Source organism: Pithys albifrons, chromosome Z (genome assembly GCF_047495875.1).
Source record: "Pithys albifrons albifrons isolate INPA30051 chromosome Z, PitAlb_v1, whole genome shotgun sequence".
Taxonomy (NCBI): Eukaryota; Metazoa; Chordata; class Aves; order Passeriformes; family Thamnophilidae; genus Pithys; species Pithys albifrons.
In genome coordinates, this window is record NC_092497.1 from 54,059,147 (window position 1) to 54,084,394 (window position 25,248).

The 25,248-nt window shown below is 38.6% G+C and overlaps 1 protein-coding gene across 1 annotated transcript in view; it reads left to right on the forward strand.

Annotated features, from left to right (window-relative positions):
- Positions 1–25,248, forward strand: part of FBN2 (fibrillin 2) — a 146,577-nt gene that overhangs the window by 26,785 nt on the left and 94,544 nt on the right. The window contains exons 6-11 of the mRNA XM_071580039.1: positions 5,747–5,944; positions 12,972–13,097; positions 20,262–20,387; positions 22,411–22,563; positions 23,330–23,551; positions 24,405–24,542. Of these exons, the coding sequence (XP_071436140.1) occupies positions 5,747–5,944; positions 12,972–13,097; positions 20,262–20,387; positions 22,411–22,563; positions 23,330–23,551; positions 24,405–24,542 (963 nt within the window). The remainder of the gene's footprint in view (positions 1–5,746; positions 5,945–12,971; positions 13,098–20,261; positions 20,388–22,410; positions 22,564–23,329; positions 23,552–24,404; positions 24,543–25,248) is intronic.

The window sequence follows — 25,248 nt, forward strand, 5'->3', positions numbered from 1 at the left end:
AGGTTCTGCTCCTCCTCTGTATCCCATGAGTGGTTCCCCAAGTCCCAAAAGCCCAAGATTGTCTCCCCTCAGGTGCAGGTGGGAGCCCCCAGTCTCTCCCCCAGGGCAGGGAGTTCCACACTGAGGGATCTGACTCTGGCAGTCAGGGGGGATTTTGGAATGGTTGCTGGCCCATGAGCAGAGCTGAGCTCTCAGGTGGGTGTGGAGGTGCCAAGGACTCCCTGCAGGGCAGTTCTCCCAGCATCTCTGCCAGGCATCTTTCCCAGCCAGCTCCCAAGCCTGAGGGGTCAGCTGTGCCCTGGGCAGCTGCTGCCAATGGGCCATTGGTACCAGTTCCTGGGCAATGCACAGCTTTGGTCACACCCACACAGTGATAAACTGGTCCCGGCTTGTTGAACTAGGACAGAGTCACACCCTATAGAATATCCCATGGCAGGAAGATGGAGCTCAGTTACAGGTTTATTTATGAAACATTTAGATTTCACATTGCAAAGGGGGAAAGTCAGATGCAGTTTCTTTGGAATCTCATTAATAATCAATGAGCAGGTGCAGCAGCAAGGAGCAAAAAAGTGTTTCAGGTGTCTGGAGACCTCTGAGTGTTGGAGGAAATTATGGGGAAATTTGCTATCTATCCAAGTTGCAATAAAAACATTGGCTTTTCCCACATGTCTCCTGTTGGAGTGTCTTCTACCAAAGTGAATTTAACTTCAGGTCTTTGTGGGTGTAGACTTAATGTCTCCACTCTGAAGGTTCCCTGCATGATTTGCACCTCTCTGGTAATTTTACTCTCAGAGGGCAGTGAAATTCATGGTGATTCTTCCAGCATTTACTTCTCCAGCATTCAGGTCCCAGGAACTGGGTTGTTTATCCAATCGTGCTGAGGTATGAAATGGATTTTTGAAGTATCATTAGTAGCAATAAGCTGTTTGCCCTATTTGAGCCTGCAAGGAAGGTGGTAGAGGTAAAATTACTTATTTTCTTACCTATTCTTTAATATTTGCTAAATCATCCCTATGGGAGAGATGTTCTGTAAAAAGTCCCTTATGAAAGGCAGATTTGGTTTGTAAGGAAGTGAAATACATTTATTAAGTATTAGTTGTTCTTTAATTGACAGGAAATGGGAAGGCACATCTCAGACATCCTCCTTTATTCACTCCTTATCTGATTCATACAGATTAACAAAGCTTAGTATTTTCACTATTTTGATAATAGAATCAATATTCCAAATAGCTTCTAGTTAAAAATATTTACTTCCAGATGTGTTGCTTTCTTACTCAGCAATGGTTCTGTGGAGTTTGGTTTAAACAAAAATGATGGAAGAGGCTTCACAGTTCCTTCCTGCTAATCTGTGTAGCACTCATAGACATGAGATAGAGGATTTGTGGTACTATGCTGCTCCAGCACTCAGTCTCTGTCCTTTCACCCTCCTGTGGGCTGAGTGAAGGAGATGGACACTGCACCACTGTTGGACTTCACACAGAGACAGCATTTTGGTATTGGGACCCTCAGTTAAAATTCGAGTCTGTGTTTTCTCATGGAAAGAGACTCAAGTTATTGCATAACTTGCAAAGAACATTCCCATGTCTAGGTGCTTTTTTCCTTCTCTTCATATCTCGCTTTTTGTTCCTTACGTTACCTGAGAAGAGGTACAATTTTTATGGGCAGTAGTGTGGTAGTTTACACAGTATGAAGTTGTGGAGGCTGAGACTGTGATGAAATTCAGATAGAAATGGTACCAAAATATTTTACTGCTTTGTCCTGAAAATGGTAGTTGGGGTGTCAAAAGTTATGTTGTGGGGTTTTAGCTGGTGCATGTTAGACACAGAAAGGAAACTTAAATGGTGCAGACAGACCATCCCATGTCTGCTTACAGCAGACTTTTTACACCTTCATCTGAATCATCTGTTCTTGGCCAGAGCTGTAGGAAGAAAACCAAAATAGGTGGATACTGGATCATACCCAACAGTAGAATTGTTAACATTGTTAATCCTTGTCTAAGGCCCCTGTCAGCCACAGTTTTCTTTTAAATCACAGGTAGAATTAGAATAGATTGCAATTTTAAAAAGGAACTAATGAAAAAGATCCCAAGAACCATGATAGTTGGATAGGCCCATTTGAGATTACAGAATACACAGTTTTGTGGGGGAATAGAAATGTTGCAGTTTACTACATTTAGAAGTCTGGGGTTCTTGATGTCAAGAAAAAAGTATTTCATACGAAATTTAATTATCAATTTGGATTGTTGATAAAGATCATCAGTCTTCAGTAATGGTGTGTACTGAATATAATTCTCTGAAGTTAAAAATTAATTGTATAACACGCGTGTGCTGAAAATCACTTTCTTTCACCAAAGCAGTTACCCTTTCTAAGTAACGAATTATTTCTAACATATGTTCAACATATGTTCTTTCTGGCAAAATTATTCCATCAGCAGTACTGGGAAAGGAGCAAATGAAGAAACACCTAACAATAAGACAAGAAAACTCATATGGAAAAGATGATTCATTCATAAACCGAGAGTTTTTAAGGTCAGATAAACCACTAGAACAGTGTAATCTGACTGACTGTGTGAAACAGACCATGGAATGTCACACAGCAATCCCTGAATCAAATCCACAGCTTCATTTGAAACTACAAAGTTTGTTCAGAATGGCATCTAGTTTTACTGTGTTTGGTTCCCCCAAGTAAAAATAAACTGGGTGACTACAGACCTTTGTGTAAACAGCTGTGCTTTACTATTTACCTTAACATGCTTGACTTCACTTTGTATTTTAATATCTTCATTTTCCCCTTGGGACAGAAGAGCAGTCACTGGTCAGCCTCTTTGCCTTTGGAATTCTTCTTGGTTAAACTGAACAGATAAAGATTTTTAAAATGGATATGCTTTCTATGGATAATATTTTAAATTACAGAAGTATTTTAAAATACTATAAGGCATGTTTCAGAAATATTAATTCATTCTTCTGACTCTTTGCATAATTTTTCCATTTTCCAGCATCCTATTCTACTTGCAGTTGCAAAGAACCAGTGCTGCTGTGTGCAAACAGCAGATTATTTTCCTGTTGCTGTCTGGAAATGATCTGCTAAGAGGTCCATGCTCTGTAAGCCACACACTCTCTTTGGAGCTCAGGATCCATTACTTATATGCCTTTATTCTAAAATATCATCCAGGATCTCAGCATTTTGGGTTGAATTTATTTTTATTTGTAGATCTAGCAGAAAGTTTAATAATTGAATTTGTTCTTCTGGTGATTAAGTTGCAGTAACCAGGTTCTTAGACACCCTCCTGCAGACTTCTGCTGATATAGAAGTTGCTGGTTATAGAACCTGAACATTAGATTTATGCATTCTCTGTTTATTAAGGCATGGGTAGGCACACATGTCTAGGTTTTTTATTAATAGAATATATTAAGCAATAGATGTATTGGTATGATTCCTTCTTGTACTTAAATCATTCATATTCTCATGAAAAAACACTCTTTGTAGTCTGGTTATATCCTCTAATCTTTCTTTCAAACATACCCTCTGAAGTGAACTTTTCATTACAAGGTTTGACAGTGGATAAATAATCATCTTACATATTATGGGCAGGTAATGAAAATCAAATAAAATTCACAACTCAAGTTTGGTTTTCAAATTTAATTTTGTCAGGTTGAATTTTGAGCTTCTTAACGTGGAAGATCTTTGACCAGAATATTCATATGGATCACCCACCAGCCGTTAAGCAGAGAAGTACATAGCTGGTATTTCTGCTCCTACTTTAATTGCTTCATGATATCCAAAGATTGGTCCCATAAAAAAGAGCACTTTGGAGAATAGAAGCTTTAAAATCAATATATGTGATACATATACACTATATACACAATAATATATATAATACATATAATACATCAATCCATAATCAATATATCAAATACAATACTGTGTAGCAGAACTACTTATTATCAGAGCAGGAATTGAAATATGAGCTGAGATGTGAAGATTATCAGTCCTGCTGAATCCAAGTTTTGGAAATTTTAAAGATATATAATAAATCATTATTGCATTTCATTATAGGGTGCATTCCCCTATGAAGAACTGGACTCCATGAGAGGAATACATGAGCAGGAAATTCTGTAGATGAGTTCCCTTGAGGAACAGATTGATGCTGGTTCTGAATACAACTTCAGAAGTGTGCCAGGATTAGATACTCCACACATATCAGTGTGGATCCAGAGATGACTTGCACTAATGGAAACCTCATTTCCTTCTGATAGTGACTATATTTTACAGTATGACTCTCAGGGTTGCTGGTGACTCATAAAAGGGTCTTTTTGGATTTACCCACACAAATCTTCTTGTCTTTTTCAGCTTCATATTTTTGAGAATCTTACTTATGTGGAGTCCAAACTCAATCCTAAAGTGAACTTTGAAGATTATTTTCTGTTGAAAATCAAGAAAGACTAAAATTCACAGGCTTTACTGTGTATTTAAGATCTTTCAATCTCTTTTATTGTCCGTCATTTTTGTGGATATTTACATACTTGCTTAACTTTTATTTAGAGTAAACAGCCTGATGGAAATCGACTGCCAGTGTGTATACATAAATAACCGTGTGCTAAAGTCTTTCCTAGGCTGATACCTGAGTGACCCTTACCAAAGGTAGGGAGCAGAACATCTATTTCTGTTTGAGCTAGCTTCTACTTTAGGAGCCAGTAAAGCTTAAAATGACATCCCACTGGGAAGACCATTTTCTCTCTTTCCAAACATGTCAAATCTCATAATTCTTCAGGGTGAAAGTATCAAGGTATAGAAAGCATGAGTTGTCCCACTTGTAGCTTGGTTGTGAGACTAATTGCATAGTGCTGAAAGTGTGTGGAAGACACATAATAGTTCTGGAGTCTGCTTTCAGTAGGAAGAAAAGAACAGGATGGCAGCCATAACCTCCCTGCTACACCTTTTTTCATGTGGCTAAGTCTGAATGGAAGCTTTGCATTTTCTTTTTGGATTCCGCTGGCTTAGAGTAACCATCTGTTTCTCATATTTTTCCCCCAGAATTTCAGTTAACTGTTGATCCCAGTTTGTGTTGCTTCATAAGGTTAAAAAAAATTCACTTTATACAGGTTGAACCTCAAAGAGTTAACTGCATACAGGAATTCCTATATTTTCATATAGTTTCTGTGATATATCCAGTGTACTGAATATGCCTTGAAAAGGCTGTATTGTCTCATGGTGTTCCTCTGAAGATAAATGGTGGTTTACCAGTCAGTCCTCAGTAGAGAGCAGTATTTTGTAACAAGCACCCCAGCAGGAACATGGATCTATGACAGTCTCCGGCATGGATTTGGTCACTGTGGAGTGAATAAATGTGTGGCTGCTGAGGTCTGTAGCTCCATCCCATGAATCCCCATGAAGTGACTTAGCAAACCATCTTCCAGTGTTTCCTGGCTTAGTCTGATTTGCTCTTTTTATCTCTTTGCTTGTTTGTAAAACTCATTTGCTTACTGTGGATTTTACTGGATACATTGTCAGCACACAGAGTAGCTTTGGGTCCAGCTGCCTTTTATTTCTCAGAAAGGAGAAAATAGAAAGACAAGATAACTTTGTGAAAATCATTGCCTTCTGAGGGAGGTGTCATGCAACTGAAATTTCCAGGTCCTCTTGGAATTTTCTTTATATAAGTATCTACTAGATTAAAATTCAGTTCTGTCTATAGTTACTGGTACAGTGCCTTGTATAACACAGTGCACTTTCCCTTTCTTTCCAGATTACAGAACAGGCCCATGTTTCACACAAGTCAACAAGCAGATGTGTCAGGGCCAGCTGACTGGGATTGTGTGCACAAAATCCCTCTGCTGTGCCACTGTTGGGCGAGCATGGGGTCACCCCTGCGAGATGTGCCCTGCTCAGCCCCAACCTTGCAGACGTGGCTTCATCCCAAATATCCGCACTGGAGCGTGTCAGGGTAAGCCTTCTGACCCAAATTGTGCATGACTGTTGTGTTGCTGATACACATCCTGAAAACCTTCCAGTTCCCTTAAGACAACATCAGTGTTTTTCTTGTTTGTGTTCTGTGTCTTACTTTTGGTAAAATGTGGGTGTGCTTTGCTGCTTCCAGATTTTAGCTAATGTACATCCAGAATAAAACTCGAGTGCCTGGGAAAAATGGATATTAATCAAATAGACAGATATTCAGAGCATGGAAAGGTCAGAATGTGGCTTTAGCAAAGCCATTGGGTACTGCAGTAGAGCCTCAATCAGGCAACTGGCTTATGTTGTTGTAGCCCTTAAACAGCACATAGTTAATTAATTTCTCTATTTCTCCATAAGCAGTTGTTTTCTTTCTGAAGTGGTTTGGAATTCTCATATAGACTTTTTTATAATCCCACCATTTAAATAAAGCACACAGTGAGCTGTCTGGACTATTTGTACAGAAATAGAAAAATGCATGAGTAAGAAAGAACTGCAGTCTTCTGTGTTTAGATTCATGAAATGATTGAGAAATGGGAAAGCCTTCTCTCTTACCCAGTCTCTCCTTTCATGAGGTTGAGTCTTGCTGCTCCTGCTTTTTTGTTGTTATCATGTCCTGAAAGAAAGGTGTTCTGCTGTAGCTACTTGGCTAAATTTTAGAATAAACTGCATGAAGAATGCAGTAACAGAGGATACCAAGACCCTGAAATTAGCTCAGTTGGTTAAAACTTGGTTGTAATAGTGCGAAGGTTGTGGGGTCAATTCCCTGTATGGGCCATTGACTTAAGAGCTGGACTCGGATGATCCTTGTGGATCCCCTCCAACTCAGAATAGTGTGTGATTCTGTGACTCCCAAAGGAGAGTGTGCTGCTTTCCTGCTACAGACTGACACACCTGGTCAGTTTAAAGGCTGTGTTGTTTAAGAACCTTCCCAAGGAGCAGTGCAAACCGAGAAGGGCCACAGCCAGACAGACCCTATGTATTTCCCGGACTTTTCAAGCAATAAGGTTCAGAATCTGAGGTCCAACAGTCTTGTTGCATTGATGGGTGTGCTCAATCCATCTGGTTTGAGCAGGAGGGCATCTAACCCCACTCTATTTATTTTGCAGTATGACTTGGCAGTAGCTTGCATTTATGTGTTAACTAATATGAAGGCACCCTTTTCCTAAGGCAGGATGGAGTGGAACTTAGGCTGCAGGCAGCTGGCTGATGGACATTTTTCCAGGTTTTATTTTTCCACCTGATAATGTTGAGATAGGCACATACATCACTCCAAAGCCATTCCATACCTAGCGGTGTCATGGAAACACTCTTTTCCCACACAAATAAATCTTGATGCGTTGTGTAAAATCAGAGGGCGCCCTTCTCTTCAGGTGGATTTATGACTTATAACTCCAAAGCCTACATGAACTTTTGCTGTCACATTCACTAGGGGAAAACTTCCCCACTCTCTCCAGTAAATCAGCTAACACTATCCTGTATTCCTGCTGTGCTGGCAAGTGAGCCTCAGTCGAATACAGTGACCATGCACATACAAGTGAACCGAAGTGAGTTGTTCTGAGTCATGGATTGATCCTGAAAACAACCTCCCTGTCTGACCATTCACAAGACACTCTGGCAGTCCCTCTCCAAGTGCCAAAGCCTTTCACTGCTGATACTGAAGCCCCACCAGGGCAGGCAGCTCCCTCTTGATTCCCCACACATCCCACTCACACACTCAGACCAGGTTTTCCAACTGTTCAACCCCAGGTTTCCCTTGGCAAAGTCTCTTATGTCTCATTCCTTAAAGCTGTTTATTCATGGCATAGAAACACAGAAACAATCCAAGCTGGCACCTCCAGGGAGAGACCCCCAAGAAATGAACCCTTGGTCTTTTACACCCTCACAGTTTAAGCACACACAAGTCTTGCTTTTCCTCCTTAACTACATTATATGCTGATTTTTTTTTGCATGCAGTAGCAGGTTTATTCACGTGTATATATGTTAGCAAGGATTTTTGTTAGCAGAGAAGGTATCTGACACCACCTCCTGTAAGATGGTGATGGCTGGATGAGCAGACAGCAAGGTGGAGGGACAACCAGATGAATGTCAGTTCTTTTCCCTACACTTTATTGCAGTTCAGTAGTTTAAAACTGCACAAATCCAACAAAGTCAGTTGTTTGGCTGGATTTCTACTTCAGGTATCCTCCATAATAGTTCTTGTTAAGAGCCCTCTATGCATGTGAACTGAAAAAAAAAATGAGAGAAAATCAAGATGTTGTAAGATTTTTAATTCTTAGTAATTGAAACTTGATGAAACATCTTTGGGCTTTTCCACCAGTTTGCATTCACACAGTGGTATGGGTGACTGAAACTTTGAGCTGTTAGCTCAAATTCATTTCTGAGGAACAACTCACAGCATTATCTTAGCAAAGGCATCTATTTTATTTAAATACTTGTATTAGTTTTAAGCAGCAATAAATTTCTTCATTTTTCCTCTTTTAAAAATATTTGCTTTCATGCTTTTCTGTGCTTATACTGCTTAAAGTATCTGAATAACAGTAAGGAAAAATATTTGATGTCACTTTTTCTTGTGTGCCAGAGATAGGCCTCTGTCTGCGTGTAACAGCTTATGTTCTACTGTTCATCTTGAAGTGATTGGCATGTTTTGGACATTCTTTTCATAACAATGTCATAAACAGAAATAGTGTACAGAAGGCATACATGTCTCCAAGTCAAACTCCATTGTATGACTTGGCCAGATATAATGAATCCTCAAAACTTCTCTGCCAGACTGATCCTGGAATAGCTTCTGGGTCTTCATTCAAGTTGTGTGAGAGAACAATAGTGCTCTTTAGCACCCATCCCCACACTAATTCTATCTTCTTATTTTCATATTAAGTTATGTAGTTAACAACAGTGCTGAATTCCACTGGGGAGCATAGAAACAATGTAGTCTGCTTTGTGTGATAGATAAGCAAAGGAAGTTTAAACAGCCATAATTTTGACTGCATTTTTGACAAAGTTATTATATAGGAAGCTCAGATTGTATTCATGTCAGTTTGGCTTAACGTGAGATGTAACAAGATGATGGCAAGGCACAGATGAAGAAAGGTTGAGTTTTCTGTGTGGAAAAGGAGAGATAGACAGAGAATTACTTTGTTTTACAGAATCATTGCCCTTGTTTCCAGCAGTAGAGACAGTCCTTTTTAAGATCTGAGTAGTGGCAATTCCAGCAGATCTGAGTTAGGTGGTGATCGCATGTTGTCAGCTCTGTTATGAATTACGAGACTACTCTGCTGGAGGAAAGGGTTGGATGTATCACATGGCACAGTGGAGAGACTGCTTGCCTTTCCAGACTCCACATTGTGGTGCATATTCTGTTGAAATAAGATCACAGAATCACAGGATTGTTGGGGTTGGAAAAGACCTCTGGAGATCATCGTGTCCAACCTCCCTGCCAGGGCAGGGTCACCCAGAGCAGGTGACACAGGAGCATGTCCAGGTGGGATTTTAATGCCTCCAGGAGAGGAAGATTCCAGTTGTTCTCCAAGTGTGATAAATCCTTCCTGGAGAGGCTTCATTTCGTGACATAGAAAGGTTAGATGAGAATAAGTGTTTTTTTCTGAGGGATTTAGAAGCAAACTCAGGGATATGTCTAATGCTTTTCAGTGCTTTTCTTTCTATTGGTGACATTAGATTTATGGAGTCTTTTCTCAAAGGAACACAAAACCTTTAGCAATCAGTGGGACTAAGTTTGTCACACATCGATTAGACCAGATTCACTCAGCCCATAGTTTGAATGCTTGGCATTTTTGAAGTGAATGCTTCCATCAGTAGATAACCTCGTTTGGGAGTTGGTATGAACAAATGAAAATCGGTAGAACTGGCAAGACTTACTGTTGGAAAAGTGGTCATAATTTAAATATGTATTACATGTCAGACTGTGGCAAGACTTAACTCCTGGATGACTACTGAAATTGCTCCTGCTCTTCACAGGATTTGCATGATGCAATCTCAAATGGATCTATGGCACCTTTTCAGGATTAATTACCTTTTCTGAGCAGTGTAGTTGTATAGGACATTATAGTAGTATTATTTTTTCATTATTGCCATGAAGAACTTAAACAAATTTAGAGAAGCTCATTTAAAAAAAAAATTAAAATCCAGTCAAAACTCAAATTGTTTAGTTGTGTTTCCATTTTTTTGCCTAGCAGTTTCTATTCTGTCATTGCTTAAACAGGAATTGTAGCTGTTCAGACACCCTTTATCCAAGAATTCAGCCAGGAGGAACTTAAATGTTCCGCCTGAATGTGTTTTATTGCCATTGCTGCATGGCTGTAGGAGTAGCATAATGGCAGAAATCCTGTCTTGGATATTTTCTCAGTCCCTCCCTCCCTGCACTCCTCAGCAGTCCCATTTCTAAGCTACACCCTTTCCCTTCAGAGTTAATTGAAAGAGGGAAAAATAGCTTTGTATTATTTCTGTTTATGTAGCATTTCTTCTACCTAGGATGTAGGTGAAGGATCAAGAGTTTTCCATTTTATTCATGAATAATTTACGGTTTAGTTCCCCCAAGGCATATCAGTTGCAAAGAAACTCCCCATACATATTCCAGGCAGAATAAAAGAGATTTTTTTTTTAATTTGTTGTTACTGACACAGTAAACAAAAAGTGCAGTCTCTAAAATTTGTGTCTAAATTCTGGGAGGATTTATTTTTCATGAGCCTTTTAGATTTTCAGAGTTTTTTAAGAAAGAGCTCACAGTTCAGAAAGGGAAGGTGCATTTGAAGTGTTTTCAAGGGTGCGTGTTTAAAGCTAGCTCTGCAAATCCCACAGGCATTTTGCAGAGAAAACTCTGCAAAAATACAAAATCTTTTTTTTCTACTTACCAGATATTACACTGTGAACACATGGAAACATTCTACCTAATCTGTAGCATATTGAACCTTTGTATGCAGGATTGTATGCAAAGAGTTATTACTCTGATCTTATATTTATGGCAAAAAATTTATTCTGTTGATGTGGTTGGGGTATAAAAGTTTGAGGAAATGGACAATGAATAATGCTAAAAACTTCTGTGTGACTTAGTCAGACTGTCAAAGATGCAAAAAAAGTAAATCAAAATATGATTCTTTTCAATTTGGTTGCATTTTCAGACAAGAATATTCTTATGTCTTAATATGGCATTTAGGAAGCAATTGATAAAACTTGCCCTTTTAATAAAATCCTTTTGTTCTTTTGGACTTTTCTCAATTCCAAAACACCAGTGATGTATTAAAACAATCTTGGGTTTTCAGCAAAAAGGTGATACTGACCAAAAAAACCCTAAAAGCATCAGACTTGCATGTGTTTTTATGTTTTAAAGTAACATTAAAGTTCAATATGCTTACTTTCTTTACATTTGAATATGCTGCAGAATAGTTAACATAGAAGATTACATTGAGACTGATAATAGCAGAGCAAAACAAGGGAGTGCTTGTTATTTGAAGATTTCACCTTTCACAGTGATACCATTTGTGTTTTGTCCACTGGGCAAGCACTACATAGCATTGCATGACTGGGTTTGGCTTTTCAGATTTTAGCAAAGATCAGCATCCATTTGTCTTTTTAATAGTATTGAAAGTAATGAGTGGAGTGAATAGATCTTAAAATTTTGTTCATCCAAAGGCTCCACTGATACTTTCTGTGTTTCTGGAAAGTGTTCATTGCCCGCTGCTGCTGCCATTAATTTACTGTTTCTTGACATAGTCCACTTATAAAATTTTTCAGATACACAGTGGGGTTTTTTTAACACTGATCTGCTGACACAGTAAATTTAATTTAAATGAGTGTTAATAAGTGGCTCAGGGCACAGCCATGCTGTGTGTGATAAATGCATTTTGAGGCCCAAGGGTCAAAAGACAAACACTGTGTGTTTTACTCAGAAGGGAGCTACTGGGTGGGCTGCGTATCAGTACGTGATGGAACCATCCTCTCTCTACATGTTTTAAAGTCATGTCAAGATTCAAAGAATCACAGAATAACTAGTGTTGGAAGGAACCTCTGGTGATCATCTAATCCAACCCCCATTCCTTAAAATGTTTGCTTTCCAAGTAAATAAGCAGTGCCAAGCATTAGTTATGTAGAAGAAAGACAATACAGAAAGTTTATGTCTTTGATAAAGTCCTTAATCCATTTACAATCCAACAGTTGCATTTGGACACAATCGTTTGCTGACTAAACCAGCACAGATTCAAGGACTAAAACCAAACTTCTCCATCAAATGTACTTAAAACCAAGTCCAGTGATTAAAAAAAATTGCAAAAAACCCCTTGCCTATGGGAAAATATACATGTTTAAATGAAAAAGCAGATGAATGGACAAGGCATATATCATAGCTTTTATCTATAGCACAAATACCAGGAGGAATAAAAACTGAAGGAGAACTCTAATCAACAAACTCATGCAGAATTTCAGTGCTTTGAAAAAATGACCATCCTCCTGAACAAGAGTACCATGTTCTTGGCAGGTACTACCTGGGAGCATCACACAGCTGGAACAAACTGGTCCAGAAGGTTTTTAAAACACCTGCATGATGACTTCATGGTACACGTTCTAAGGGAGCCAGCTTGGAGAGAATCCCTCCTCTATTTGTTGCTTGTTCACAGAGAGGGTCTTGTGAGTTGGCCACAGTGGCCAGAAACAGGGTTTGGAATTTCTGTTCATGGGAATAAAGATGTATGTCATGTACCAGTCTGGTGTTCTCCCTTTCCTTGTGTAGAAAGAATTTCAGTCTTCTATAGTTTTGGGTGTTTCATAGAGGCATCTGTGATCCTTTGTATTACTTTAACTGCCCATTTGCACTTACACGTCAAGTCATGGGATGGTGTTGTATAAAACCCCTCAGAAATGCTTTATATGTAAGGAAATGAGAGTGGGAAATGAAAAAAACCTACTACAATTTGAACTGTATGTAGGACTTAATAAAATGCATCAGGAAATTACTGAAAACAACTTATGCATCTTACACCAAATAACAATGTGATTTTTTGTCTTTGCAGATGTTGATGAGTGTCAGGCTATCCCTGGAGTCTGCCAAGGAGGAAACTGCATTAATTCAGTAGGTTCATATGAGTGCAAGTGTCCTGTTGGTCACAAACAGAATGAAGCAACTCAAAAATGTGATGGTAAGTGATGTTGTAAGAGAACATACCTAAAAATTGGTTTATGTAGAGAATTGGAGCACTCTACTAATGATTATGACTGAACTGTTGTATAGTTGTAGTCATTGATTTAGACAGACATAATATCCCTGAGCTGTGCTTTTTGTTTCTTCTTCATAGGGAGGGAGAAAGGAAGGGAGAGAGGGAGGGAGAAAATAAGGAAAGAATCACTGGTCCTGGCTCCTGCATTGATCAATGTGATGGAGTGTCCAGAATCCTGGGGGTTATTAGTTACTATGAGCATTCTGTTTTTCTAGACCTTCCTGGAGATGGTTCAAGTAGAACCCAATTACAAGGCATCCCCCATTGGTCTAGTCTTCCATTTTTACCCACAGGCTGTCAACTAGTTTGTGGCTGTTTCTCACAGGCAGCTCTTCACTATCTATCCATTCCTATAATTTATTCTAATCTATCCATAGTTACTTACCCTTACTTGTTAGAATTGCACTTGGTTTTTTGTTTCTCTTAACTGTGGTGTATTTATTATTAGCACATGAGACTTGGTACAGCAGGAGTTGGGTAAAAGTGTTTTTGCCCAAACCAGCTGTTGAGATAGAAGTCCCCCTGCCCCCCCAAAAATGCATTTCTAATGCAAATGTATCACCAGAGCAGACAGCATCTGGATGTCTGTTATGATGGACTACAGGAGCAGCTCAATAAATGAAGTTCCTGTTCTGAGCATGCCTTTAATCTCCCCCTGGCAGTGCTCTTCATTTTCAGCTGTTAACCCTAGGGGAGCTCTATGCAAAGGAGCTCCTTTCAGGCAAGGATGCAGTTAAAGACATCAAATAGGTGTTCTCATAAAGATCTAAAAAATGCAGGTTATTCTTTATATATTGTTTTTTTGCCTAGCATCTGCTCTCCAGCTTTGATGTCAAAAGGAGAACTTATTCAGTGATACGTTTCCTTCCTTCTGAAAGCAGTAGTTAAAAATTTACCCTTTGCATTCTGCTTCCTTAACCTATCTAAAGTTCAGCTTTAATTGTTGAAGGTGTTCTGCATTTCACCCTCATAGTATCCACAGGAAAGGTTGAATGCATTTTTAACACAGATCTGCTTAAAAATATATGATGTGTGTTGGGACAATGTGTGTTGGGACAATGTGTGATAGAAGTGAAACATTATCTGCAGTCTGAAATACTCCCTTATTTCATGGTTCACTAATCAATGGGTTTTCATTTCCTGTTTTGTGGGCAGCCTACTGCAGAACAGGTCATATGCTCTGGCTCTGTTTTCTTCTCCAAGTCCCTGACACTTCAGTCTGTGCCAAAAATGAGGTTGTAATTAGTCCCTGGTTACAGCTTCCCCATTAGCTTCCCCAGTCAGATAATTCCGCACAGGGAATTATGCAAATAACAACCCATCCTGCCCAGTTTGTACTGACGTTTCTGGGGGAAAAAGACAAGAGCAAACTGGTACTTGTCCATTTCCACACACTTCACAGCCAAGGTGGCTATGCCAGAATTACACCAGGATAATACCATGCTTACATTATTCCAACAATGGAGCAGGGAATGAAAGCTTTTTCGTTTGATTAATTAAGTGTTCACATTCTCTCAGTGTTAGAGTTAGAGGATAAAACTATAACCAGTTCTTCAAACAATTACACTTTTAGTGGGACTGATGATTTGAGTGAAGTTACATCATTTATATAGATAGATTGGGAAGGATGTAAGGAATTGGTGTCCTATGAGTTAGAACCTGTGTAAAGAGAAATTATTTAATAGGAACTGCATGATTTTTATGAAGTTTTTTATTTAAAGCATTGTGTAGAAATAATGTGGTATGGAATATTCTGCTCACTCCTTTCCCTTCTTTAGATATGGAAAACCAGATCAAATATTACTGTCTGTAAAGGACAAAACCCAAATTGGAGTCAGGAATTAGTTAGGGCTCCAGTGTTCATAGGCAAATGTTGGAATCTTGCACTAACTACTCAGACCTTCTTTATTATAATGGCAGTTCTTATTTAAGAAGGAGAGATTTGAGATACCCTGCTATATCCTCTGCCCTTAAGCATCCAGATGTATTTTGTGGGTTAGGGTTTTTTCTTCTGTTGTTCTTCCTGGAAACAATAGCTATTGTTAGAATAAGTAGGAATGTTCATGTTGTGCTTTTTGTACCAGAATGGATTTTCATAGAGCTATGCAAAGCAATAAGCACTGTTTTGCTGGGCTATTTGCTTACTTTATGTTCCTTTTTTAAAAATTATCAGTAAAAAGGCTTGCCAGATTTGTTTTAAGCCTTAGATTACAGTTTACAGAAACTAACCACTCAGAAATTAATGGCAAATGTATATCAGTAAGGAGGGTTTAAAGGATCTCCAAAGCACATGAGCACAACTTGCATGTGTAACACTCTGTATGTGCCCTCATGTGCAGAGATGTAACTGGAGAGCTTAGGCTGTTTGGGAAAATAGGAACTTTAAAATTGATTCAGCTCAGGGCTCCATGTTAGGAATTTTATTTATCCTGATTTATAGACTTTCCAAAGTAGTCAGAATGACTCCTTCCACTACTGGGAAAGTTATGGAAGGATTCAAGGCACACGAGCTCTATTGGGCACAGGATTGAAAAAATTTGGAAAAGGCCTTTACAGAGTTTGTACTGAATCCAGTGCACTACTGTGATGTCTTAACTGAACAAAAAACCCCCCAAACCCTTTATTTTTTTGGCCTAGAAGTTTTGATCTACAATATATTGAGTTTTCAGTGTGTTTTTAGGAAGGAAATTCTCTTCATTTTGAGGATGTTGCTCTCTTCCACAATTAGTGGAAGTTGCATCTTTGGGTTGTTCAGAGATGGATTTGATAAACTGAGAGGAGAAATAAACTTTCAGTCAGGCTTGCTGTTCTAAAATGAGGTGTACTACTTCTTACTGGTATTTCAGGGATCTAATAAATGTGTTCTACTTACTGTTTTAAAATAGAAAATACATCATACACATTGAATGAGTGTAGTTAGTTATGACACTCTCTACAGTCAAAGGAATTCTAGGAGGTAGGACACCTCAGATGTTTTTCCAAGAAATGTTGCTGTACTCTTGAAATTAAAGAGTTAGGACTATATGACACAGGCTAACTCCTTTATATATATATATATAAATATGGCACCAAAATGTGGTGAATCTCCTAGAAGAAATAGTTCTATTTCTAATTTTCCTGCTTTAATATGTGCTATTCAGATTTAATCCTATCAGGTGTTATTGTAGACTAAAACTATTCTTAGGGAACCCTTTTCCAGAACTGAGCATCTGAGAGCCCCTTTTCTGGTACTTTTAAAACAGTTATTTATAAAATCCTGCTTACCAGCAGTAAAAGTCATGAATTTGGAATTGTGGGTAGCCAGGCTGGGTTTTTTTGGCAGCAGCTCACCTATTAATACATCTGCAAAGTTTAAACCATAATTTTAAATTGGTTCTCATGCTAAGATGAGCTTCCTCATGTTGTGTGCAGCGTTGGAACTGTAGCTGTTCATGCCACCAGTCTTCTTCACCCTTAACACACTGTCTCCTCTTACTTATCTTTGGAGCAATTTCCCTCAGACCATTAATTTATGTATTTTGGAGGGGGAAAGGGAGGAAATTGAGTAACTTTTCCAATCAGCCATACTAAAAATAGGCCTTCCAGAGGTAAGTCTCAGAATTTCCAGTCAGAGCTAACAGAAATAATTGCACATGCAAGGACCGGGGTGGGGGGGGGGGGGGAAAGAGAGACAGAGATTTGGCTCAAAAACTGGTGAATCAAAGAAATCTGTATTACCTAGTACTGCTCCAGTGAGTAATAAAAAAATAAATTCTTCGTCAAGGTTGTTTACATTAATTGGTAAAAACCCATTTTACTCTCCACATGCAGAAAACTGTGGAGTCTGCCTTTCACTCTAGTCAATGCCCAGATTTCAGGAAGGTACTTTTTGCCTTCCCAGCATCCTGTCATTCTTGGACAAGAGCCCTAGACAGTGTTAAACTCCTGTGTATGTAGCCAGTTGAGAAGGATAATCTACATCCTGCAGGTTTGCAGAGGTGGTTAACTACTTCCTTCCTATGTCTTTCACTTGCCAGCTGCCAACTCTACTTTCTCATTGCCTCAATGGACTTTCTACTGCCTGACCACTAGTTTGGAATTTGGTTTCCTTTGGTAGAAGGTCAGATGTTGTGTCCTTGTAGATTACTCCCTTTAACGTATCAGGAACCTGTACCAAACAGTGAAAATGAAGAAAAAACTTTCAATTTTCAAGGACCTCGTGGTTTTAGTAGTAAGATTTTTATAGATTCATTTTTATTATGTTTTAATTTTTTTCTTTCTTACATGTGGTACCTGCAGTTGTGTGTCCCTCAGGAGAAAAAAAGGATGAAGTGCTATGAAACCTACAAGATTTGAGACCCACTGTCTAAGAGAGTGATTGAATGAAATGTATGTTTTGGAAATGCCACGTTCCTAGCACAGGGATTCTTAAAATTGCCTTGCTCTCATAGCTCTGGTGAGAGTTGCTACCAGTTTTATGCCCATCCCTGTTTTGTGCACAGATTTGGAATCATCAGACAGCATTTCTATTCTGCTAAATTGAGAGCTCTACACTGGTGGTATCTTTATCAAAGTTTGGGTGCCTCTAATGTTTAGAATTAGTCTTGGGATTTATTTTTGGGATTTATTACACTAGTGATAGTGTAATTTTTCCTTGAGACTGAAGGTATCCTTCAGGGAATAGTAAATTGAGGGAGTTTTCCTTGCCTGAGTGCCCAGTGACTGCCATTGGGAAAATGTAATTTTCCAGGAAAAAAAGAGTTCTTCTTTCAGAGTCCAGGTTTCATGCAGTTTTCTTGTCTGTTTTCTGATGTGGTATTTCAGGCTGTCTATACAGAAGGCAGCATTTGTGTTTAAAAGTGGGTTGTGAAGGACCTTTTCTGCATGGAAGGTCTCAGCAAAGGCAGTTGAGGCTTCATATGAAAGATCTCAACACGGAGCAGCTCTGGTTCAGTTTGATTCACACACATGTTTTCTCGTTGAATCAGATGGTAAGCAGCTCATCATGCTCTATAGGTTGTCTTTAATATAGTAAATTACTGCAAGATTTCAGAGATTTCCTGGGCAATGACTTGGTTTTGATTTATGCCATCATTAGGAATTCTGGAATCTCTGGGGAAGTGGGTAAGTATGAAGTCTTAAGTGAAAGCATTATTTCTTAGAAATGCTTTGATTTAGCAAAAATGACACTCATACTTGAGTTGAACCCTAAAATGTGGAGGATAGTTGTCATTTTAATGTAAAATTCAAATTTTTTTCATCCTCTGAGATGATTAAATGACCAGATTGAAATTACAGAACTTCCACTTCCTCTAATTCTTCTCTACAGTGTAAAACAAAGGTCACAGGATTCTTATATGTATGGACTATTTGGAAAATTTGAAGATGTGCTGCCTGTAAGATAAGTTCGTCTTTTTCACAATGACACTCCAGATGGCATGACAGTGGGAGAGGGAGTGTTTTATTCCTACTTTCACTTTGCAAAGAACAGTTTTCATATTTTTAGTGATCTTATGGTAAAAATTCATCTTCCTTTCAGGACTCGAATGTCCTCTGTAGATCCCTGTATAGAGGGAGTTCCCCAGTGGGGAGTTACCTCTTCAATACCTGGTGCATGCCAAGTAATTTTGGAACTCTTCCTTCCCTTTGAGTTCTCAGTGTGGAGAATGTAGTGATTGCACCCTAAAATAGGACCTGCTAAAGTATATTTCTCAAGTAGTTCATTCATCTTGAGAGAGTTTCTGGACTGATGAGTCCAAAGAAATGAAAGGTTGATTTAAGAGTGCAAGGAGTGGCCTGTGGGTTCCCAAGGCATTCTCACAAGGAAGGTGAATACCTTTGGTGTCATCACAAGCTAATTTATGTCATGTGCTCTTTCTGATGCTTCTCCTGCATTATTTGGTGTGAGACAATCTGGCTTCAACAGTCTGACATTTTTTGTTTTCAGATTTGTTTCACAGCATGAAAGCTACTTTTACTTAAGACTGCATCCAGATTTTTACAAACAAGTTAAGCCACAGTCTTGTACCTATGACTAGCTTTGGTATCAAGTCATGCAAACTTCACCAACAAGACAACTCATCTCATGCTGGTTAGAAAGTTGGCACATGTTTTTGCATGTTTTCTCAAATGCCTCCTATGTTAAACCTGGGCCACAGTTCACATTCACAGCTACTTGGAAAGCTAATGTAGAGTGGTTGCTCAAAAGCAAAATTAGGTTACTAAAATGACCCTAAAAATACTCTTCTGTCTCGAGATTGTCACAGTTATAGAATGGAGTGGTTACTTAGAATGGCATATTTGTATAAATGGCCATGACACAGTCTTTACTTTCATGCTTTTCTTCCTACTTACATTTCTTCCATTCCAATTTGCTCTGCTGTTCTTCATATCATTAACAATAAAATATATCTGTTGTCAACACCTCTGCTCCTCATTCAACTTCCAGTTTGTTCTGGGAGAGCACACAATGCTATCAGACCTGGTGTCAAGTGCTTTATCAGCTCCTAATTACATACGGCAATTCATTTACCAGCTTGATGACATCTCACTTTATATGTATTTAAATACAAAATTACTTCAGTGTTCAGATGAAGCCATAACTTAACAGAAAGACTGGAATGGGTCAGCATTTGGTTGCATTTGAAGGGCTTGGCCAAAATCCTTGCTCAGAGAGGTTGGAGCATTAGAAGGCCAGAAAGCAGTCAGAGCTGATTAGCGGTATGTCTGTGATTGCAGAGCCTAGAGCTGTTCCCTTGGCTGCTGTGCATAATTCTTCCTTCAGCTCCAGAGCAAGATTTGTATTTGGTACCGCATTGTAGCTGTTCTGTTCTTGGAGGTGACACTATCTGTGTGATTTAGAGGAAATTCCCAGCCTGCTTTCTGTGCTCTGTGACCTGAAGTGGTGCCCCCCTAAGTGTGTGTGTGTAAGGAAAACCTCCTTTAGGTGGCAAACAAAACCATTTGCAGTATGCAAGCACAAGGAATACTTCACTCAGATAAACTGAATTGAATAACAGCTTCAGTTTGGAAAACTCTTTCCCTCTTTTCAATACAATATGTACCAGTGCTCTGCTAATTATCCTTTGTCCTTTCCTTTCTGGGTAGATATTGATGAATGCAGCATCGTCCCAGGAATTTGTGAGGGTGGTGTGTGCTCTAACACTGTGGGGAGTTACTTCTGCATCTGCCCTCGTGGTTTTGTCACATCCATGGATGGATCTTGCTCTCCTGGTAGGTACTCCAGTTGTCTGGCACTTCCACCCCACACCAGGGCCTGACTCTGTGCTCACTCTCTTGTATTTCTGCTAAATACAGCTGCCTGAACTTCACAGCATCCTCCTCTGATGATGATTTCCACCACAACCACCTTCATTTAAACAGCAGATCCCCTTGTGTTGGCCTATTGTAGCCTGAAATCTTGTCATTCTTAGGAAAAAAGCAATTTGTATCTCTCTGCTCTTCAGGCAAACATAGGAAATGTTAATTATATTTGTTTCTCACACCTGCATCTGATGAAATCAAAAGCTGAGCTCACTTTAGTTCTAAAGGAGCAAACATTTATCCTTACTTGGTACTTCAAATCCTATGTCATGTAGGTTATTTTAATATTTAGACACCAATATAAGGCACATACATAAATTCAAAGGCTTTAAGTAACATATGCTGATATACCACTAATTTGATAGAAACAGGCAAGTGTTGAATTTCAGTAGATTGAAGGTTTTACAGAGCAATTATTTTCAAAGCTATCCCTATATTATAAAAAAGTATAATGCTTTTTTCCACATACAATAATCTCTTTTATAGAGCTGGATGTGTCAAATATGTGATATAAACCATTATGATTAATTAACTAAAAATGCTGCATATCATGTTTAAAAACCATTAACTATTGCTAATAATAATGTCTTTTCTAGACCTCATGTGGTTCTTCTTATTTCAGATATCTCAAAGCACTTTGTTCTAATGTTGGAGAAGGGATGGGAATTATGAATTGCAATAAATTTTGTTATCCAGCAGCAATAGATCTAAAAATTATTTCAAATGATTAATTTTTTAAACTATGCAGCCAACTTCTGTTTATCCAGGTTTATCCTAATAATGACATCATCAAATATATTGTGGGTGGCCTCAGGAATAGTGAAAACCTGTGATTTCCAATGTGATCAAAATTTCTATGGATTTTGGCATGTTTTTCTGTCTAATTTCTAAAGTCAACTCCCAAAACTAGATGCAGAGAAATCACATGTCCTACTCTGCTAAGGCAGGGTCTTATGTTACAGGGTCTCCTTCCCTTAAAAAAAATGTGTCTGAATGTTCTTGTGCTCTCAAAAGTTTATCATATTAGAGCATAATTTGTATACTCTGGAAGTATAATTTCTCCTTTACTTAGGGGAAAAGTGAAGAATGTAAATCTTAACACAAATTATTTTATCCTTCCTAGTTTAAAATAAATACTTGCTTTCAACCAAAATACCAGAATCTGCTGAGTTACTGTAATTAGTACCATGTCTTTTCCAAATTCATTTAGCTTTTCTCCTAGTCAGCATTCAGGAGTGTGAGAATAAAAGGTCATCTGTCCTTGAAGGAAAGTAGTTTTCACATGGCACTACTACAAATGTACATGCAGTCTATTGAGCAGAGCAGATTAGACAGAATTTCTTCAGTCAGATACATTTAAACCCATGAAAAATTCATTATATGAATTTACTGATTTTGCTACTGCTACATGAAGTACCTTGGGTTTTGCCATAGTAGGATTTTTATATATATGAATGTAATTTTTGTTTGTATTGCTTTCTGTCTTCCATATCATCCATGTTTCCTGGTAGATTGAGCAGAATTCTTGCATGCTGGATTAATGCAAGACTAGTGTCACTGCAGCTGTGTGATCCTGCAGTAAATCCAGTGTGGAATGTGTGGGTGCCGCTCACCTGAGATAATTACTTGGTGTGGTTTGGGTGCTCTTTGGTTTGGGATTATTTTATTTTGTTTGGTTTGGGGGTTTTGGGGGGTGCGGGTTGTTGGTTTTTTTTGGTTTCGTTGTTTGGGTTTTTTTGTTTTGTTTTGGGGGGTTTTCTTGTTGTTTTTTTGGTTTGTTTGCTTTGGGGTATTTTTGGTTTTTTGTTTTGTTTTGTTTTTTTTAATACAATTTTTTAAACATTTTAACCCTTACATTCAGTGAACAAGGGAAATTAATTTTGAGAGTCCCTGTCAGTCACCATTTTTACTTTTCTTTCTGCCTTAACTGCAGACCAGAGGGCAGGCACGTGTTTCTCCAGCACTGCGAGTGGCCTCTGTGCGCAGGAGCTGCCCGGGAGGTTCTCCAGAAGGCAGTGCTGCTGTGAGTCTGGACGCTGCTGGGCCATGGGGTCTGCTCCAGAGATGTGTCCTGTCAGGGGATCTGGTGAGTGGCTTTTTGTTGGTTTATTTTGCTTGGTTTGTTTCCCCCTTCTTGCTGTCCATTCTAGTTTGGATGGAGGTCACGGGAATGTTTTAAACTGCTTTGAAATGTAGGCTGAATGGAAAAAGAAAGGCAGGAATTACATTATTATTCGTTCCTGTGTTTTTAATGCTGATATTACCATCTGTGAACCATTTTTTCTGGTCCATGATTGTTTGGCACTCTTTTCTTTAATGTCCTTTTGTTGACCTTGGAAATAATTCTTGGGAAATGGGAAAGATTTTGTGGTTAAGCTCAAAGAGGAAACAACTATGAGGGTCCACAGTTAATTTTGATTTAAAAGAACAGCTGCTCTATTGTTCCATTACATTTTGAGTTACTTTGAACTAGAAGTGCATCACTATTTTGGTTATTCTTTCAACTGTGCTCAGAGAGCCATAGTCCACCTCCCTAGTGAAAGGTATTTTCTTCATCAATGTCTCTCATTGACCAAGGAGTTGCAGTGCTGCTGACAACACATCAACAAAAAAGGTTTCAACAAATAATTGTAAATTACAGTATTTCTTTTTATTATTTTTAATGTCCTTCCTTCAGCAGCACTTGTCACAGTCATGGGATCTGAGATTAGGAGAGAGAAAGGAAACATAACTTGGGAAATGAGGAGCTGGTGTTCGGATTTTTGTGGGACACAAAGGGTTGTATCTTCCTTATAAGCTGACTTTGAAGTGTTGACTGACTTTGTGCTTCCCTGTGCATTCCTTTCTCACAGATGAGCACCGCAGGCTGTGTGTGGATGGTGCTCCTGCCAGAGGTGGTTCCAGACGTGGTGGATCAGGAGGGAATGGGTTCCTTCCTGGTGGCAATAGCAATGGCTATGGCCCCAGAGGAGCAGGATTCATTCCCATCCCTGGAAGCAATGGTTTCTCCCCAGGTGGAGGTGGAGCAGGTGGGCAGAGTCCCACTGGAAATGGCCCAATAATTACAGGGCTGAGTAAGTGCTTGGTTTGTTATTTGTTCCTCTTTTTTTTTTACTATTACTTCTACTTTTCCTTTTTTTCTGATTAGTTTTTGGTCTCGATATGATACTATATTCTTAACACTTAGAAATTATCTTTCAAGCACATTAAAGACATTTCAACTGGTATATTAGGAAGTGCTGGAACCTTTTTTTATCAATGGTTCAGGTGTAGAGATCTGTTTCTTGACTTCAGTTACCGAGTCCTTGAGCCTGTATTGTCCCTGCTGATGTGTCTTTGTCAGCACTAATAGAACTCAGGATTTCCAAGTGTTTTCAAAAAATTAGCAGGGTTTAAAATAAACTGTCCTCTGTCTTTTCTCCTCCAAATATAATTATTCTGCAGAAGCACTGCTTTAACCAAAAGCCCAAGGTGAATAATATTCAGGAAGAAGTGTCTTAGGTAGATACCTTGCTTATAATGTGTAAACACATCTCTGGGATCACAACCATAGAGATAATAAAATGCAATGAGTATTATTAAGGCAGGTCCACCAGAAAAAAAAAACCTGCAGGAAGTGGCTGCTTCAAGTTTCACACAAATGTGGTTTATTCATGAAGCACTCACAGTCTCATCAGACTGTACACAGAAATGATAAATCATATCTAAGAATGTTTGTCTAATGTGGTATTTTATTTTTGTTGTGTCCAAGAGCTGTTTTTTATTGTCAATTTACTGTCATGTCAACAGATAGTGCTAGGAAAAAAACCTTTTTTCCAGTATATTTATGCACCTGATAACATACTTTCTGAAACCAAGTATAATCTTCGTCTTTACTTACACTTGAAAGTGTAAATATTTGTGTCACATTGTGTTTTTCTACATTAGCAATACTCAATCAGACCATAGACAACTGTAAGCACCATCCCAACCTTTGTTTGAATGGACGTTGTGTACCAACTCCTTCCAGCTACCGGTGTGAGTGCAACATGGGATATAAACAGGATGCAAATGGGGACTGTGTTGGTAAGTGCACATATCTAAACTCCATTATTCCCTTTTAAAATGCTGCTTTAAAACTGGCAGGGTTTTTTTATAAAAAAGTATATTAATTTTAATTATATTGCTCTTTTGAAAGTACAAAGACCATGGTGCTAGTTCCTCTAGGATAAGGTCAGTTCTCTATGAGAGTTCTCTGTTTTCTTACCAAAATATAAATACTTGGAAATATTGCTACTGAGTATCCCTATTCCTGTCCTTGATAGGCATTGTACATTTTGATACACTCAATAAAGTAAGTTCTATTTAGTTTTCTCTTTTGTTACGCTCACATAGCTCCATTTTTGTTGTGGGATTTAGAGTTAAGCTGTGATCAAGGTGTTGAAGGGTAGAATTTATGCTTTACCTCCTTATAAGGATTAATTACAGATATCAAATAATTTCAAAATTGCATTAATTAACTTCTGGTCATATTTGTGTTTCATATGAAAATACAGGATGGCAATTTTATATAAAAAGAGCTGAATTTGGGATTCTGCACTTCTATTCAGCTACTGTGGGCTTCACTTTAGCAGTGACAAAAGCTCATCAAGTATTTCAGAGAAAATACAAGATTTGGGGGTTTTTGTGGGGTAGGTGTCTGGAGAAAAGTCCTCTGTGCAGGATATAAGTTAATAAATGTATGGCATCCCAAATAGAAGTTCTGGTTATATTTTTGATTGAATATTTGCTT